This window comes from Cryptomeria japonica, chromosome 1, assembly GCF_030272615.1.
Source record: "Cryptomeria japonica chromosome 1, Sugi_1.0, whole genome shotgun sequence".
Classification (NCBI taxonomy): domain Eukaryota; kingdom Viridiplantae; phylum Streptophyta; class Pinopsida; order Cupressales; family Cupressaceae; genus Cryptomeria; species Cryptomeria japonica.
Window position 1 is genome coordinate 664,398,454 of NC_081405.1, and position 19,674 is coordinate 664,418,127.

Sequence of the window (19,674 nt, forward strand, 5' to 3'; positions counted from 1 at the left end):
GATTCATTATAAATATTTAACTTCTTAAATCCTTTCCTTTTATATGTTTTTTAACATATGAATTGAATATCAAAGGTAAGATGGGGAAATGCCACATTTGTGAAAAATAAAATAAAAATACATCATATAGAAGCATTATAATTTTAATTCATTATAGCGATATGCATAGTAGTATAAACGAAGAATTTCTCATGGATCTACTACTATAAATTTGGGACAACATCATTTTTACACATTTAGGACATCTCCATTTTAAAAAGATCTGGATCAACCACATTAAACTCATATCTAAAAGATCTCAAACAACTGTTTTGTTGTCAAATCCTCTAATGCTTTGTAAATTCTTTTTAACACTAAAATTTGAAATTGAAAGAATATTGATAACACAACTATATAAAAAAAAAACAAAAAAAAACAACATATTAACATTTGAAACATCTTACAATTGCCCAAACATTTAACTAGCTAAAAGTAGCTACCCATGTACCATGATGGTCAAAGTACTCCAAAGTCTTTCAATGTTACGTTCTTCATGTAATAAGGGAAAAAACTCAAACAAATTGTCTTTAAGAATCTACTTTTAGAATGACTATACTTAAATTTTCTGTTCCCAAAAGAATTTATCTTTAGAAATAAAATCTTAGATGTATTTTAGAACTATGGCATTTGGATAGCTGTACACTTAGACTTTTATCGTGCCAACAATGAACAATCTCATTCATGGAAACCATCACTGTTATATGTCCCTAAGTAATATTATAATTAAACATGTTATTGATGACAATGGTTTGGTATCTGCTTACAATACTGAATGATATTTTCTATTCCATCTCAGCCTGAAATCCTGATTTAAAAGCTAAGTGGTAATGGATCATTCATTGCAACATTGATCACCCAATAAACCTTTCCAAAAGTTCTGCTTCATCTGTTAAAAAACAATTTTTGATGCCAGCGGTAGATGTTTAACTGATTTAGCTTGCACAGTAGCTGTTGATTGATATTGTAAAGGTTTGGTTTTGTATTCATTTAAAATTTTAAATACGCATAATCTTGGATACAAATCTCAAGCAGGAGAGAAACATTTCACAAAGCAAGGATACTGTGCACAAAATGCCCCTTTGCAACGTCTGGAAATAGCACAAAACATACTCAAATGTCAACACTAATTGCAAGACTAGAAAAGAAGCAAAGCATCACAACATCTTAGCCACCATTTCTTTCTGTTGCTCCTCATTTGTGTTAAGAGTGTTCGATCTTCTTTGCTGTTCTTTAAATCACAATCCAGATGGAGATCAAATCACATCATTTGCAGATTTAGAACTTATTTGGAATATGTTTCATGCTAGTAGGAAGTTTGTTAAGAAGACAATGGTATCCCAAGGTAGTTCATTTCCTTTTCCATTTCATAATTTATTAAGATCAACATTGACGGCGCATCAAAATGTAATCCAAGCCTAGCAGAAGGGGGAAGTGCTGGAGATACCGATGGAAACTTCTGGCTATCTTATCTCTTGTAATAATGTTTCCAATAATATTCTTGATATTGAGTTACTTATCACAACTCATAAGATTTCCTTTGCTAAGATTTTATTAAACTTCAAGTTGAAAACTATACGGTTATAGCTAATTCAGTTGGCAAAGAGTCCAACATCTTTAGCAACATTTTGTGTTGTTGGAAGAAGTGATAAATCTTATATCAAGATTAAAATGCATTCATTCTTCCACTGCTTTTGGAAAGCTAATTAAGAAACTTAGTAATTAGCAAACCCTCGATCGACTATTCTGTTATGCCAAGGAAACAATTTTCTTTTTTTGTTTAAGGACCTTAAGATAATTTCCTCTTCATGCAAGGGCATACTATCAAGATTTCTCTTCGAGACTTCGATGTTCAATAATTGATATTATTAAAAGGTAACGGCAAAACCATCCACTTACCAAATCTCTAGGTGATTATGTAAGGTGGGTGACTTTGTGTCACTTCAGCATTCTATTGCTGCGTGAATTTGACGAGCTGTAGGCACTTGGATTTCCTTGTGTTGGTGTCCTCTCTTATGTCATATTGCTTCTCGAACTTAGGAATTTGCATTATCTTTCTGCATTTATTGCAGCGTCTATTAACTTACCTTATTTGCAAGCATTTTTTCCCTTTTCAAATGACCTCAAACATTCGTTAACCCAGTAATTGCTATTTGGGTTGAAGGTTTGACACCACATGTGGATGGCACCACCGAAGTGGCCTAGGAAATTCCTCCCAAAGTCTTCCACGAAGTATGTCTTCTGGAACACCTCCAAATGTGGTTCTTCCCATTCTAGAGTTTGATAGTGTCTGTCAATGGATTGAAAAAATTACATTAATCGACTATTTTGTTGGGAGGGTCCCCGAAAAGCATGCTTAAAAAATGGTTGACCAAGGCCTTGGTCTTGCATGGGATCTACCTTGATGCTATCCTAAGTCTTACCAAAGGTTTTTTTTACTTTTCTTTGTTCAAGCCAACCATGTTGAGGCCATTCTCAGACATGGGCCTTGGTTTGTCTGTGTGTCCCTTCTCACTTTCACACCCCGAACACAAAACTTTGTGGGCTCTCTATGTCACTATTTGAGTGGAGTTTATTGGGTTGCCCTTGCCACGTTGGACGCCCTTACCAAAAATAGCAGCCTCGCTAGGTAACGTCATATGTGTTGAGCCCAACAAATCTTCCTTGGCTCATCCCCAAAAGCATGTTTCTGTTGAAATTTAGCTCTCCGTGAACCTTAAGGAGAGCATGGACATTTAATTAGCCAAATGTAACACAAAAAACATGTACTCTTGTCTCTCTTGTCTGCCTACTAATGCTCCTTTAAAACAAAGGAGGGTTGGTCAATCGTGGTTAGTTGCAAAATAATGGGAATACTATCACTACTGGTGCTCCAACCAAAGCCTTAAACAATGGCCAACAATAGAAGTCTTGGGGTGGTACAATTTCAAAACCTCAGGGAACAGTGGAAGTTGTTCCCTCAGTAAGTTGCCCAGTGAACCAAATAAAGCAAAGTTTACAAAAATTCCACAAGCAGCTTCTGTGTTATCTTCTCAACCAGAAATTATTACTCACTCTTCATCCTCCCTCCCCTAGTAGTTCAATGACATTCTCAGAGTCCATCTAGGCATTTGGAAGAGGGCAAGTATGTTCTAGATAAACGATGACATAATTATCCAAACATTCACATAGGCTGCTTCAATGTAGACGACGAGTTTTTGTAGAACTACTATGTAGCTCTTAGTTGGATAGCAAGGATATGACTCCTTGACTCTTGTCAATGAATTACATCTTTTGGAATGTTCAAGGTGTGATAGACCTCACAAGAAAATATTGTACGCCTGACATGCAACAAAGATTTTCAGGTTTGGACATTCTTTGCTTCGAAGAAGTTAAAATTTCTTTTTTTTTCCTTTCTACCACATGCCATGTCATATGGCCAGCCAACCACTTTTTGTATAGCAATCACAAAGCGGGTCATGGTGTTGTTGTCACCTTTCTATCTCCTAAGTGGGGATAACATTTAGTTAACCAAGAATGTGACCCCACAAATTGAGCATTATGGGCTCTTTACAACATTGATAATCATTCATTTGGGGTAATTAATGATCAGCCTTCTAATGATGTTGAGCGATCTCTTCTTTAGAGATAGATTGTTGATTCAGTTCCTACAGCAACTTGGATTCTATGTGGAGATTTTGATATGATTGAAATGGCTTGTGATAAATGTGGTACCTTTCTTATGAGGTGGACAATTGACAAAAGAGAATTTTGGTACTACATGCACAATAAATTAGGGCTCTTTTATTTAAATCCTGGCATCCACCATGATCATATGACATGGTACATGAGGAACAATCTCAAGGCTCGCTAACAAATTTTACAAACAGCTTGGTAGAACCATGTTGTCAACTCGGTCCTTTATTACGTTTACTAGCTATTACTCCTTTCCGATGGAATCTTTGCCAAATATTGTCCTTTTAGACCTATTTCACATACATTTTTCCATTGAATATGTTTTTCTATACATCTTATTGCTTACACATCAAGCCATGTCAGTTCACATTCAATGTGTTTGGAACCTAGAGCTATCTCATGCATCAACAAAATAGATTGATTGGTGGAATGATGCATCAAATGCACCTCTCACTTCCTCTGCATTTATAGGCACTAGCTGGCCCACTTTCTCTATTGCTCATACAAGGCCACCACCTCGGACTTTCACCAAACTACAACTACTTTGGGCGTTCAGACTTTTTCTCTTGCCCTGCAATTGCACATAACCAAGTTCCACCACCAGAAGCAGGTTGTAGACAATCATATTGCCACAGAAGCTCAAATTAAAGCATGTCTTCATTAGTTGAAGATTTGTACAAAGTTTTTAAGGAATTTTCCTAGACCTTATGTACTCGCCATAGTTCTCAAACCATTAAAAAGATTAAAGAAGGCCAACATGTTTTGACTGAGCACACAAAAGTTCTCCAAGCCTTTGTTCAACATTATGAACAAATCTTTATTGGTCAAAAGGACACTCCTAAATGAGGTAAAGCTCTACAACATTGCTGGAGTTTGGTTCCTTTCCATGTTTCCAACTCTCAACGGATCCTTTGTGACTAGTTTCTGACCAAAGAGAACCTTTGTGAGGTTGTCTTCACCATGGCTACTAACAAAGTTCCTAGCTCTAATGGCTATCCATGTGAATTCTATAAAGCCCTTTGTGAGTGAGTGAAGATCATCATAAGGCTTTACTTGAAGCTTTCTATTCCAATTCCTTAGGGAGTTTAATAAATAAACGCAATATTAAATTCATACCTACATCTAATGATTTAGAGGAAATTTGCAATTGAAGATTGATCACTTTGTTGAATGTCTCCTACAAGATAATTACCAAAGCTCTTTCCCTGAAGCTACACCACCTTCTACCCCAACTAGTTTTTCCAAGCAATTAGCTTTATAAAATTTATGTATATTCTTAATAATACTGTTGTTGTTTATGAAAGGATGGAAAGGGCTAGAAGTTCTCAACAATCAATAGTCTTTCTTAAAATTGACTTTACCAAAGTTTGTGATCATATTGAAAGGCCTTTTATCTTTGTCATGCTTCAAGCATTAGGATTTGAACCCTATTTTGTGCATTCAATGAAAACAAATTTTGTTGATGCTTCTACTTGAATTACAATTAACAATCAACAATCTAATTCCTTTGGGTTTTTCTGTACGATCCATCAAGGGTGCTCTTTGGCTCCTACCCTTTATGTGCTTGCAGCTAAATGTTTTGGCTATCTATTGGTTCATGTTGTTTCACAAAAGTTGGTTTAAGGCAATGCTTTTTCTAATTCCACCACTTAATCAATGGTCATTTTGCAAACGAATCCTTTCTTACTCTGTTGGAAGAAGAAGAGAATATTAAATAGGCCTTGCAATGCCTAGATTTTTTTTTTTAAATCCTAAGCGTCTTCAATGACAACAATCTTAATGCTTCAAGCAATCCTTTCTTCCCAAGCCTAGCTGATTAGATTCCTATGAATGAAAATGGATTGATCAAGGGAAATTTTTCAAGTTTCTTGGCATACTCTTTGCCTTCCAAGCCTCCCTTTTTAACTTGTGGCAAGCTATCATTTCTAGAACTAAGAAAAAGCTATCGTATTGGACTACTCAGCCTCTCTCGTTAGTAGGGAAATTCTAGGTGTGCTCCAAAATCTAGGCCGCCACACATTTTTACTACCCTTCTTGTTGGGTTTCTTTTAAGGCCTCCTTCTTGAAGATCAAGGAACTCCTCAGGGACTTCTTGTGAGCTTTATTTGATAATAATAAAGGATTTCACCATGTGGCATTGGCATACTATTGGCTTCCTCATGACCATGAAGACCTAGAGTTGCTTTCAATAGAACACCAAGGTTTAGCCTTATGTGCTAAATGGATCATCAAAGCCCTTAAAGGTGATGAGACTCAACAAATCTTGGTCCAACATTGCATTTCTTCTAGCATGCCCACTGGGCATCTAGCCTAGAAGGACCTTGGGCACCACACCCTTCTTATCATGGAAGACCAAATTCTAGTCTTGGGCACTTTTATCATCAAAAGCATTTGAAAATGCTAGGAAGCCATCAAACCATGGCTTTTGGAGGATGGAAATGTGTTTTTCAAGGGGCTATTTATTAATCAATGGTATATTTTGTCGTCTTTGATTCTTTACTATCAAGATTGCCCACTTGGGAAGGCTTTGTGGATTCATACTTTGAAATTCTATAATAAGGGAATTAAGACTGCCAAAACTCTTCTCCAAGATTACAAGGAATGTCCTTTCTTGGTCAAAATCCAACGTGAGATTCAAGCTCTCCACTTAGGATTTTGAGAATTATTAGATAGTTATTGATTCAGTTCCTCCCATTATGTTTCATAAAATTAGGGCTAGAACCTTCAAGCCCCAGTGGAAAGATTGGAAATGGTATCCAAAAAGTTTATTTTGCAATTACAAACCCCACAAGGGATATGCTTTCCTTTCGCCCCATCTTCCCATGGTTTCTCAATTGAATCATAAGTGGCATCACTAGTCTTCTCTAATTATGTGGCACTATAGATTTCAAACTATTTGGTCTACAATTATCAAAACAAAGCTTGTTCAATTTTCTTGGTGTATTCTTTATCATGGTTTTCTTATTGGTACCAAGGTCAATGCCTGTTGCATATTTTATAGACAACAAGATACTCTCAAGCATACAATTTGGTTTTGTTCTAGAGCTCAAGAAATTTGGAAATGGATTCGTGAATTTTTCAAACCTTACAAACCTAAGCGTTCCTAATGGCATATGGTTTTACTAGTTGATTGACCTAGAAATACTGCTAAACATGCCTAGATTTGACATGCTTCTAAGGTAGAGATTCGTTTTAGCATTTAAAGAGAAAATTTATATTTCTACAAATTATTCTATTGATATCTCTTTTCTTGCTTTACACTAAAACTATGATATGTTCTAATATTCTTATACAAAATTAAATGCAAACAGATAATGTTGCACTTGAAGTGTCACATTTGCAAGTGTCATTAGATCGCTAGGGCAATACCTAATGTACGGTTGCCAAAGTCTCATTGCCTTTAACTTCCCACAAGGGTCATTCCCCTCCCACTGACATGGATACGGTCAGACTGCTCAAGGAGGTCATTACTCCTAATTGCATGCCTCCCAACCACCTTCGAGAAGAGTCAGGGACCAATCTGCTCATGGGTGGTCAAGCTCTGCTTCAACATCCTCCTACTCTCATGATCGAGGAGCTCCTAGCTTGCTGGACTCTAGTAAGTTCCTATATTTGGCTTTGGCTATTTATTCTATTTGTGCTACTTAGCCATCTACAAAGGATGACAATGAAGAAGAGAGTGTAATTATTGGTTGGGAGCCTATCACTAATGGCTCTAATCTAGCTGATTTATGGGCAAGCCAAATGACCATGAGCCCCTCCATCCCCTATTTGTGTAGCTATCAACTCTTAAGCGGCTTTGTCTTGTTATTTAGGGTTGGCCCCATTTAGACTTTGAGGGTGTGCTTTCTATCACCCACCTTTTTTGTGAATGGTGTAATATTTTCTTTTCAATCATTTACAATATAGCCATTATTCGTAAAAATAAACTATAAGCATCGATACTTTTTATGTCTTTGCAATAAAAGACCTCTACCCTATAGGGTTCGATCTTATGGGGTTTTTGTAAGGATAATTTGTAGTGTGATCCTTGAAATTTAATTGATCATTTAATGAAATAACTGTTTCAACTATGCTTAGATTTTGGTTTTAATTGTTTTCAACATACTTTATGTATAGATGAAATAAATAAAATCATCTTTTATTTACTTACATAAATAAAAAATAAAGAATAAGCAGTAAAAATTCTAAATCAATTACTTAATTTTCTATTCTGACATCTGTATAATTACAATTAAAAAATATTAAAACAAATTATATTTAATTGTACAATGCAAACATTGTTATTCATAAAGGAGCTTCTAAATTTTATTTGTTCAACAGAATCAATACTAGTCCCAAAACTAATTTACATGACTATTTTAGTACAAAATATGTATAACGTGCTAATCTCAAGAAATCAAAATTAAAGATATCCATTTGTACAAGTAATTTCCTTCCCATATTTTTTTATTATAAACATTTCAATACAATGCATTCTATAGGGGAAAGGATTCAGTAGTTGAACAGGTTCCAATTAATGTCTAATATTTTTAATGATATTGCACAAACAGTTGTGACTTTAGAGCATAGAAACAGGACTCGGACTTGGCGCGGACTCGGCAAGGGTGAGTCCACTCAGGATTCGGGACTCAGATCGGCCAGGACTCAGAAAAGTGAAAAACCCAAGAAATTTAGCGATTTTAAAGGATTTAAAACTTGTTTCATGCACCCTTTATTAAACAAACCTTAAATACACAATAACATCATCAAATAGAAGTTAATTTGATCACATTCACAAGTATACATCGATCACATTAGTATAAACACAAATTGTAGCTGAAGGAAATAGCAACCAATAACCATAGATATATAAATAGTGTCAAATGTAAAAATATTACAGAACTCATGGAAAATGAAATCCATGACATCAAAATTCAAATGTTCCAGTTCCACACATATATCAAAAGTAAAACAACTACAAGTCTATGGCTCAGAGGAGCCTGGGTTCCTACGAAGGCATCTAAGGTAGGTCCTGGATGCGTCAGCAGCCATACTCTCTGCCCGTGACTCCATTCTACCCTCACCAACATCAGCTATGTCTGGCTCTAGCTCTAGCTCTGTCTCTACTCGCGCTCTAACCTCCTCCTTTGCCATGGCTACAACCTCAACCTCTCTATCTACCTGGTCGATCCAATCTAAGTCCTCATCACTAAAGATAGGATTTGTAGCCTCACTAATCCACTCAGATTCTGGATCAACCTCCTCTAGCGTGATCAGGGTGCTATCATGTTCCATAACCTAAATCTGTCTATGACGGAGGTTGTAATGAACAAAGACTAGATCATTCAACCTCTCCACAGACAGTCTATTGCACCTCTTGGAGTGTATGTGCTCAAACATACTCCAATTGCGCTCAAACATATTCCAATCCTCTCTAACAAGCTTTTGATGCACCAAATGCAAGTATTACACTACCCCAAGGTGATTTGTTGAAGAAATTTTACTCCTTTCTAGTTGCCCTACTATGCTCTCTTCTTTTTCCTCACAACTCAGTCTTCTCCTCCTATTTTTTCAATAGAATGAAATGAGATGCCTTTTACAACTTCGAATCAAATATAAATGAAAAAAAAAGCAAGTAAAACCATTGTTTAACGTGTTTTTACTTTTTATTTTACTTTTTCGGTATTTTTCTGCCGGCCGAGTCATGGACTTGGGACTCGCCGGGTCCGAGCCGAGTCACCGAGTCACGTGACTCGCCATGACTCGGCCAAAACTCGGCGAGACTGGGTCCGAGCCACCCAGGACTCGTCGAGGGTCACTCGGCCCGTAACTCGCCAAGTTTTGGCGAGTCATGAAACTCTGCTTTAAAGTTGTTAGTGCTGATGATAGAGTACCTATAATTGAATGAAATGTATTCCTTAGATCTAAAAACAACAATCATGTGATGCCACATCAGCACACCAATAAAATGTGACTTAGTGCACAACTATTGGTTTAAATTTGTTTAGGTCTTTTGGACACTTCAACAAAAAGCATGCTGACATGGCATCATATTTGATGATGTGACCCTTAAACCTTAGTTATAAGTAGGAGACTTGCCAAGTAAGCTGGTTAAAAAATTAGGTGTGATTTGAAATTTCCACGTAAGATTTTGAGAAGCACTAAATTAGGGTGCTCAACTAATAGATCCTCTCTCCTAAATTCACTCATTAATAAACAAACTAAAAAAACAACATACAAACTGGAAAATAGAAAAAAAATTACCATAGTATTCCATCCATCTAGCTATGAAGAGGAAATTCACTCATGATCCAATTGTATGGCATCGCTGGAGGACTAAGCCAGCCAAAACCCAAGCTTAAGAGTTCCACAAAGCCACATCATTCCACAAAACACAACTTCCAAGGATACTCAAAGGTTTAGGAAACTCAAAGGTTTAGGAAAGACATACTATTGGATGAACACTAAAACACTGGTCTCGATCCATTTGAGAATTCTTTTCTTCCCTTGCAACAATATGCAAACTAACAACATAACCAATTATATAAAAAGGAAAATAAGGGTAGGAGAGGATATATACAGTCTTTAAAACAAAACATTACTTTCCTTGAACTCTTGTAGACATTACTTTCCTAGGGAGCAGCCATCTGGTTTATGGGATTAGCCAGCAGCCTCCAAGGCCCCAAATCCTAAAGACATCCTTGACCAGACCCCAAAATAGGACCCAAACACAACCAACAAAATTTTATGGCCCACCAAATAGAGTGGAGAGTTTCAAAGGCTCATTGCAATCATAAAAGAAATTCATGGGCTCGCTTACATTGGATGTAGAACTAGCACCATGAAAAACGATATAACACTCTTCAAAAGACTTCAAATTTAGTTCCATTCCAGTTCAAGTCTCAGCTAAGCAAAGAAAATTGTGGACTAAGACTAGCTGTAAGGACACAAGGATAGAGAAAGGAGAGTAGCCTGATTTAAAGACAAGACGAAGAGGGAGTTGCAGAAAATTAAATCAAACAACACTCAGTTGGGGAAAAAAGGTTCAGCATCGTAAACTGTATTACACATGGCTTGGAAGCCTACCTAATTCTCCTCCACTTGAACTTCCGCTCCTCCTGTAGCTCCCTCCTTTCCCAAGCAGCATATAGGTATGCAAAAAGAGATATTTCAGACATTAGACATATATAGGAAGGACTTTCCTTCCGGTTAGTGAAACTTCCTTTCCATGCAATGCCCCATTAGATGGTTAATAGTCTCTTAATTCTTAATAAAGAGTTAAAAAAAGTTTCCTAACTATTACCTCATAAGACCCCCTTTTTTCCTCTCCTAGGAACCATTTTACTTTATATACTTGAATCTGCACTCCATATGTGACAAAATTAGGATAAGCATGTGAAGTGGGGCATCGCATATCCATTCTTAAGATCATTTTTCGTGGCTTCTATTTACTTTCTCTCATGGTGAACATGAATTGCAAGGAGAATCGCATGGCAACCTTTGACCAACCTAAGAATGGAGAATATTCTCTGGCAGAATTTGAAGATGGTTTTTTATTTAACATATGTGGATATTTGAGAAGTCTTTTATCTCAAGAAAAGATCTGCAGCTTGCTCGATCCATGTAGAGAGGCCTCTGCTCCATGATGCAAAGTTAAATCTACCAAGGGCCTTGGAGGATCCTCAGGTTTTAGCTTGGCAGGGTCCAATGCTTCCAATTTTGCAGACATGGAAGAAAAAAGCCTCGTCCAATAAGGTGGTGTTTGCAAGAATGGATTAATGTGTGCGAGAAAAGCCTATGGATGTGAAGGGGACGAATAACAAGAGATTTTAAGAATTATTATTAACTTTTATTGATGAAAGATGTGAATTATTTACCTGTGTAGTGATAGATTGGCACTGCTTGCTGAAGGACAATTATCATTAGCCCAGCTCTTTGGCAGATATAATGTCCACCACAAATGAAGTGACTAGTCTTTCTTCTTTATTATTGAATTTAGAATATTTTCTTGACCAAATGTTCATTGATTCAATCAAATTGATAATTAGGAGATATTTTTTACAGCAAGTTAAATTATATTATTGCTATCAGGATTCAACTGTGTAGTTTTTAAGTCAAACTCATTGACCCATGTTCCACAAGTAGTGATTCACAAGAACCAATCTCTCATAAGAATGAATGGTACACTTCGAACTCATTGCATCTAGGTGATGTTCACAGAGCACTGGGCTTTCCCGGGAGGTCACCCATCCCAGTACTACAACATAAGTGCGCTTAACCACGGAATTTCCCCAAGGTTAAGCCTACTTAGCTTGCTACCCCATTTGCAAAACCTTGAACTTGTGTTGTGCCTCATGAAACATTCATTTTAGAGCCCCTTTAGCTTATCAATTGATAAGTAGAAGATATTTTTCACATAAATCAAATTATGTTATTGCTATTGAAATTCAAACAGAACCAAATTGAACCAAAAGTATGTGATTAATCATTTGACATTTAAATTAGAGTTCGATTCATTCTTTTTAGCAACAATATCACAAAGCATACCTTATTTATGGTGTAATCTTATGCCCTTTTTCACTTCTTTGCCTTTGCCCTTTTTCACTTCTTTGTCTTTGCCTTTCAAAGATTTTGCTCCCCAGTAGTTGTTATTTTGTCTGGATGTAATGATGATGCATTTTTCCGAAAAATAAAAAGAGTGGCAGCGGAAAATCCTGAAAATCATGCATGTTTTAGCATAATACATTATTACATTTGATTGAGATCAAACTATTTTCTCCTATATGTGCATGTTGTATTAAAAAATGTTGGTCAATTTATCATATTACTTCGAATTTTGCTTTTTAATCTTGATCTCCATTATCTAGGTTATCATGTTTTGCCATGTGTTTCTTGCAGGCTGCCCAGTGGATTTTGAGCACCAGAATTACACCATTTTAACAAGCCAGTGTAAAGGTCCAGATTATTTACCAAAACTTTGCTGCCCCGCTTTCAAGAAATTTGCATGCAAATTTGCGACATATATAAATGACCTATCAACTGATTGTGCTGATATAATGTTCAGCTACATAAATCTATACGGAAAGTTTCCACCAGGTCTCTTTGCTAGTATGTGCCGTGAGGGCAAAGAGGGCTTAAAATGCAATGCAGATGCACCTAATGGAAGTCCATCTGACTAAGTGCTTAAAGTTCAAATTCATAAAATCATTAAAATAAGTGCCAGAAGTCTTATTATTTGCCCTCTGGATTGAAATAATCAGTTTGCTCGAGTTCTGGTATTAAAAGCATAAATGTTTAAGCAAGCACCGTGATTTGCTCATCACTATTTTTCTTCTGAACAAATATTTTCTTGTATTTTGCATGCCCTTTCTTTGATGAAGCAATGTAAAAAACCTAGAATGGAGGTCGATTTTCAGTTTTCTTAATGCTAATTTATGTTTTTTTTCAAAAAGATTCAAGAATCTATGTCTTCGATTGGACTACTTATGAAGCAAGCTAATCTGTATGCTAATTTATGTTTTTTTCCGAAATGATTCAAGAATGTATGTCTTCGATTGCAGTATTTATGAAGCAAATCCATTAATTTTCAGGGATTACATTTACTGAATATTTAGGTTAGTGAACTTCCAAAATCAATGATATGTCCACATTCTGAAAAGCAAAGTTCAAACCTGTGTGGGCTGAATGTATGGTGGAGGCTGGCAGGAGTTTGACCTGGTACCTCAAAGTTCCAATAAACGGTAGATCTATAGTACACCTGGTCCCTCTTGCATTTTATTAAAAACACGTTCCAGAAAACCAGTTCCATTAACATGGTGTATACTGAAAAGAGCTTAAAAACAAGGCTAGCCTTACTTAACATGATAATGAATAATCATCTTGCTTTCGGCTGTATTGCTTTTGGCCAAAGGAAGCAATTTTGTTATCTTTCACTGGACCCAAGAGTCATTCTTTCCCAAAGGAAAGTTTACGAAAGAGTGCACCTTTAGTTTCCATAGGTAGTTTGCTCAAAAGAGTTTTCTAATATATTTTCCACTATATCTTGCACACATCATTGTTTCTTGAAGAAGACCCACCTTTCTTAGAAGGCTTCAAGAAAGGAGTTACCTTTCAAGGTGTGTGATATGGTGGGAGGAAATCTAAGGGGAATTTGAAGAGGTCAATTGTCTTTCCTTTTCTTCCCTCACTAATTTTCTTTTTCAAATGTTCATTTAATTTCTATTGCACTCTTGGAGCTCAATATTTCATCCCGTTGGATCTTAAACTCCCAAAGGAGCTTTTCACCTCTCATTCATATCCAATATTTGAGGTCACTCACAATTCTACATCCCCAACCCATTCTTCTCAAAGGCTTGTACCTCTATGTGAACTATGCATCTCCACACTTGATCCTAGTTCCTCATTTCCTCCCACCTCTCGATTCCTACTATTTTGTTCACACATTTCCTCTTTCGATCTTACAAACTTCCCTTGCACCTTTGGACTTGGTTCCATGGTCTCTCCTAGACCCAATAAATACTCTAAAACTCTTGGAGCTTTCTCCAACCCATCACCTGTGCATCGTAGGCCACCATTAATGACCTTATTTCATGTGGCAGCCTTCCAAAATAGATTTTCCTACCTACAAATTATATTCATCATTATGTACACAAACTCACACACTACCATTCCAAAATAGATTTTCCTACCTACAAATTACTATTCATCATCATGTACACAAACTCACACACTACTAGTTGAAAAGGGGGAAAACATTGACTATTTTTTTAATACAACAAGTGAAGCTCAATAATATTTCAACAAACTTCACTAGATTTTTCTTAGCATGAAGCCCAAAAGCAACAATGGCATTAATGATGAGGACACGTGTAGATCAAGGTAGAACATCCCCCTATGTTTTCTAGTGCATCTTGATAGATTTATAGTGCAATTTATGGTGCAAGTTAAGGAAAATGGTGTTGAGTGGTATGGGTGTTCTTTGCACTATGCTATCCATGGGTATGTCGCATTTATTGCAAATTTGACATTCTTCATAGTAGGGTATTAAGAATCAAAAAGATTTTCATTTGAGAGGATTAAAAATTAGTTTTTATAGTGGTGGTAGAACCAAAAATAGAACCCTAAGGTTTAAATTTCTAGTTTTGGGCCTTGTATTTTATAGATTGGATTGATGTGGGTTTGTCCAATATTGTAATAAAATATCTATAACCTTGAAGAATGAGTATACCTAGTAGATTTGACATTGTTTGTGTGTCTCTAAGAGTATTTGGTATATATTCTTAATGTGTTCTTAATTAGTTGGTCGGCTGTAAGGTCGTAAAATTATTTCAAAGTTTTTATGATGTATCTTCTCAAGACTAATGAAGAAATATAAGCTTTATTTTTGGATTATTAATTAGAATTATATAAAGGTCTGCAATTTCAATTATTCTCCTTTGCATGTGTAGAACCTAGTTATGTGTGCATTTGGATAAATATAGTCTTTGTGTGTATCTTGATTAAGGTATTCATTTGGTTTCAACTATTGCATGTTTTGTATAAATCGAATACTCTATGTCCACTAGTTATAGGCATCAATATAATGTGTTCCCCATTCCAACACATCAAAGCAAACTAAAATTAAACATCATTTTTATTTATGTTGTAAGTATTTCTATTCATTGTCACGTCTAACTATGTATAACAAATTGGTTTCTTATGAAACATAGTCATTGTCATTGATATGGAAAAAAAAATTAATGAGTTTCTCAACCTTGAGTATTACAAACTAGCATATAAACACAAAGTAACAGTTGGAATAAGTTGCATTATGTATCAAGTACATGTTCTAAAGGAGGGTAGATATTTAGTTCCTATGATGATATCTATTGAAACACTTTAGGGAAACCTTGTTCATTTAGTAGAACCAATGGTGAAGGAGGTCTTACCCACCTTAATAATTGGTTCACATTTGGCCAACTTGAGCATAGGTTTTATGGTATTCTCCCCAATTTTGAAACCCTAATGCTTGAGAAATTATTCATCCTTAGGGATATGTGACCAACTTAGATGTCTAATAGGTAGAGAAGGCATGACAAGAATAGAAATTCCAAAATTTTATCAAATATACTTAGAAAAATTTTAGAAGATGAGTGATTGGGATGACATGGAAATGATACTTCACTTGAGGGAAGCCTGCAATGCTAAATCTAATAAAGCACAAGAAAAAATTACATTGAGAGTTAGGAATTGGGAGAGGTCTATATGAGACACTTGGTGAGGGATGGTACAAAATCTTGGTTTGAAAGGCACAATTTTAATCAACAAAAGATGATAAGGTTGGGGTTTGGAGGAAAGGTTTGATGGAAGGGAAAGTATGATGGGTCGATAAGGATAGAGCGTAAAGGTAGGGGTGGGTAGAGTGACATATTAGGATGGAAAACCCCAAAATTCTAACATCTTTCACAAACTTAGGATTTTACTAGAAAAAAACCTAAACTTATAACTTTGTGGATTTATTGAAACTGTTAGCACATATGTGATGACAAAGAGCAACACTTGAGCATTTTTCACTCATACAAAGACCCACTAAGACTATCTTATATTGGTTACTAATGATGGATAAAATAGGGAAGAGACAAATAAAAGGGAAGGGACTTGAGAAATATTTGAGTTTACAAGATTAAGTACTAATAGATACTAGAAGAAGAAAAGTAGAAAGCATCCTAACTCAGTGATAATCCTAGAATGGCCTATAAGGTAGATAAAATAGAAAGGGATATAAAATAAGTGGGACATATAAACTCTAATATAGTGATTTATTTTAATTTGACTTAGTCTATGGTTTTCTTTGATATGACATTTAAGTTTGTATCACGACCCAATTGTTTTACCCAAAAATTACTACTATTTTTTTTTCCCCTTCAACTCTTTTTTCACATCCTAGTGATGGATCACAAAGTATGATCCAAAAAGTTGATACAAAGAATCTTACACAATTGAATTTAGAATCATCACTTATTTTTCAACATGGATTGTGAAAATTTAATGTCTTTGACTAATTTTTTTGTCAAATTTTAAATGAAGGTTGTTAAGTGTTCATTCGTTTGCATACTCGGGCATCTATTCATATATCATTCATATGAGACAAACATCCATTAATACGAGACGAGAATCCATCCATATAGGATAGACACTCTATCCATATGGGATGGGAATATATCTAAATGGGATATACATCTATCCATACAAGATAATACCTTTTTTGGCCAAAGATAGACTCATTAGGAGAATCCAGGTCCTAAGGTCATAGTCTATGAGGATTATATATAAATAAATGGCTTGATTCGTACCTCAAAATTTAGCCTAAAGTCTTGAGGAGTCAAGAAAATCCTCCTAAGATTTATTCTGAGTACATAATGAATTTTATTTTATCTCATATTCACTAAATAGAATTTTATCTTTAAGTTTAATTGAGTAATTGATTCGTGTATTAAGTTGAGACGGTTATTTGTTTTATCTTTTGAGTAGGTTAGAAATCTAATCTTTAGAAATCCCTAACCTCACACTTGAAAACCAATGTACTTGGAACATACTTCGTTCGCCATATTGTCTACACATCTTCTAAATGGGACCAAGGTTTATTATTTATAGTTTTGATTTCTACTCTATGTTTATTGTATTTGTACAAGTTGGTACACAACCCTTTCAAATGTCTTATTTCCCTAGATAATTCTTTATCAGCTACCCACCCACTTAGGTGAAATAGGGATGAAAACTTAAAAGAACTACTTTTCAAGCACACTCTAGAGAGGTGTTTAATGTGCACTTTTTATTGTGAAGATTTTCGTGCTTACCGAGAACATTAGTTTGGTTTTCTTTATTAAATGGTTTTTGGTTTGCACATTAGGTATATGTTTGTTATGGAAAAGAGATGGACTAAAATAGCTAGTAATTTAACCAAAACCAATCTCCCTTTCATAAAACATTGAAGCACGAACGGGCCAAAGGTATTTAGTTTGGCTAACTATAATCAAATTGAGTCAAACAAGATGGGTTGTATTCCTTTGTTGTAAATAGTATGGATTGATTGACTGAGATTTTGTCTAATTATAGGCCTAGAATTATGCATAAATGGCAATATAAATTGATAAAATAGAACTACAAATACAAGAAACACTAGATAGTAACAAAAATGGAGCAGTGATATATAGGTGCACCTGTGAGTAAAATAGAAGGGTTTATGAGTTAAACTACTGTAGTGGGCACCCTAGTTTGAGGTCCATGTGACTGATAGAAAGGAGTAGTATTGCAGTTAGGAGGTTCTAAAGTTCTATCTCCTAAAAATCCAACCAAAAATAGTTATACATGTGTGTTGGGCACCCTAGTCTAGGTGTTTTTGCTTATTCAAAAGTTGTCTCATCCTATGACAATCTATTCTATGCATTTATAAAAAAATTATTGTCAGATTTGAACCTACACAAGCAAAAATATAGGAAAAATGGTTGCATCTATATAAGATCTTGCCTCAATCAAGCCCCCAATTTTGGTATCCCTAACTCCAAAAGTAACTAAATGGATGTTGAAATAAAATGTGTGCTTTGAACCATAAGTGTCTAAAATTGTGGCGAGTAATGACATGCATAAAACATAAAAGGAAAACCTACTCGAGTGTGTTAGAGTGGAGTCCTAGATGAATTAATCAAAGGTGGTGTACAAACCAACTCAAGAGTACATAAATGCATAAAAGACAACAAATAAATGATAAGTTTCAAATCTGAAAATTAAAACTCAAAAATGTGAGAACAACATATAATCATGCCAAACCCTTGAGGAGAGGTACATACTAATCATCAATTAGTAATCCCTAATATCCTCTAGCATTCCTTGAAGATTCAATCATCTTACAATGATGGTAAATGAAAATTGTTGAAAACTTGATATTTCATATTATGCTTCAGATTTGCAAACTTGTGTGATCAATTTGGCAAAGCTTCGCTATAATTTCAATCATCCCTCAAAATGAGATAAGATAATAGCTTATATATGAATTACAAGGTTAATTTTTTTTATCAAAATCCAACATAAAATGATCAAAAACAAAAATTGAGACTAGATTTCATAATGCAAAGGTTAACACTAGATTTCGTAATGTCAAGGGAAACACTTAAAATATTCAAAATTTCAAAAGATTTTGGTAGTACATGCGATAATCTAGGCCTATGATATCATATTTGGTCCTAATTTCAATTTTGATGATGAATTAAATGTGGAATGAATGATGAAGATTTCAAATAGAAAAAGACACATCACTTCAAGTTAGGGGGTATAATCAACACTAGAAATGGTCCTAAAATGATCTAGGGGAATGGAAACTAAAGCGGTTTCCAAGGAAAGTGTGAAATTGGGCTCACAATTAAGGAGTACAATTTATGACACAACAATAATAATGCCCAATACTTAAACAATGATTTCTAAACACAACATCCTAAAATCAATTAATCCAATAATTAATTTTAATTAATCTATTCTTTATCACAATTTTTTAATGTGATAGTTGGGTGATTTAGCCATGTTAGATATATATAATCAATCAACAAAATAGTATTCATGACCATAATATCCATTCATTTAAAAGTCCATATACATCAATATCACTAGCTTACCAGCTACAAAACAACATCTACAAGATTTCATAATTTGTTATTAATTCAAACCATTGTCATAAATCAATGGATTTTATTTTGTATATGATAATATTATAAACTTAAAATTGTACTCATTGGATCAATAAGATCAATGTTTCATATGTTATGCTCATAGTATGAATAAAATCAAATCCATCTATATGTCAGCGTTGGTTGAGTGTATTCTAGCTAGAACAAATAAGTAATTTCTAATCTTGATCTAAGCTAAGAAATCAAATCTAGTCTAAATTAAAATACAACAAAATATATATATTTAGTTCCATATATTGACTCAACATAGGTCTCTTAATAGTTT

The 19,674-nt window shown here is 35.0% G+C and overlaps 1 protein-coding gene and 1 long non-coding RNA gene across 2 annotated transcripts in view; one reads left to right on the top strand and one right to left on the bottom strand.

Annotated features, from left to right (window-relative positions):
- Window positions 1-13,123, top strand: part of LOC131071973 (GPI-anchored protein LLG1) — a 55,444-nt gene extending 42,321 nt beyond the window's left edge. The window contains exon 3 of the mRNA XM_058007966.1: window positions 12,592-13,123. Coding sequence (XP_057863949.1) covers window positions 12,592-12,872 — 281 coding nt within the window. The 3' untranslated portion in view covers window positions 12,873-13,123. The remainder of the gene's footprint in view (window positions 1-12,591) is intronic.
- LOC131071974 (uncharacterized) lies at window positions 555-13,691 on the bottom strand. Its single transcript, XR_009112637.2, has 3 exons — window positions 13,365-13,691; window positions 12,241-12,407; window positions 555-1,127 (listed from the first exon to the last, which is right to left on the bottom strand). It is a non-coding gene; the product is annotated as an uncharacterized LOC131071974 (long non-coding RNA).
- Between the last annotated feature and the right edge of the window lie 5,983 nt (window positions 13,692-19,674).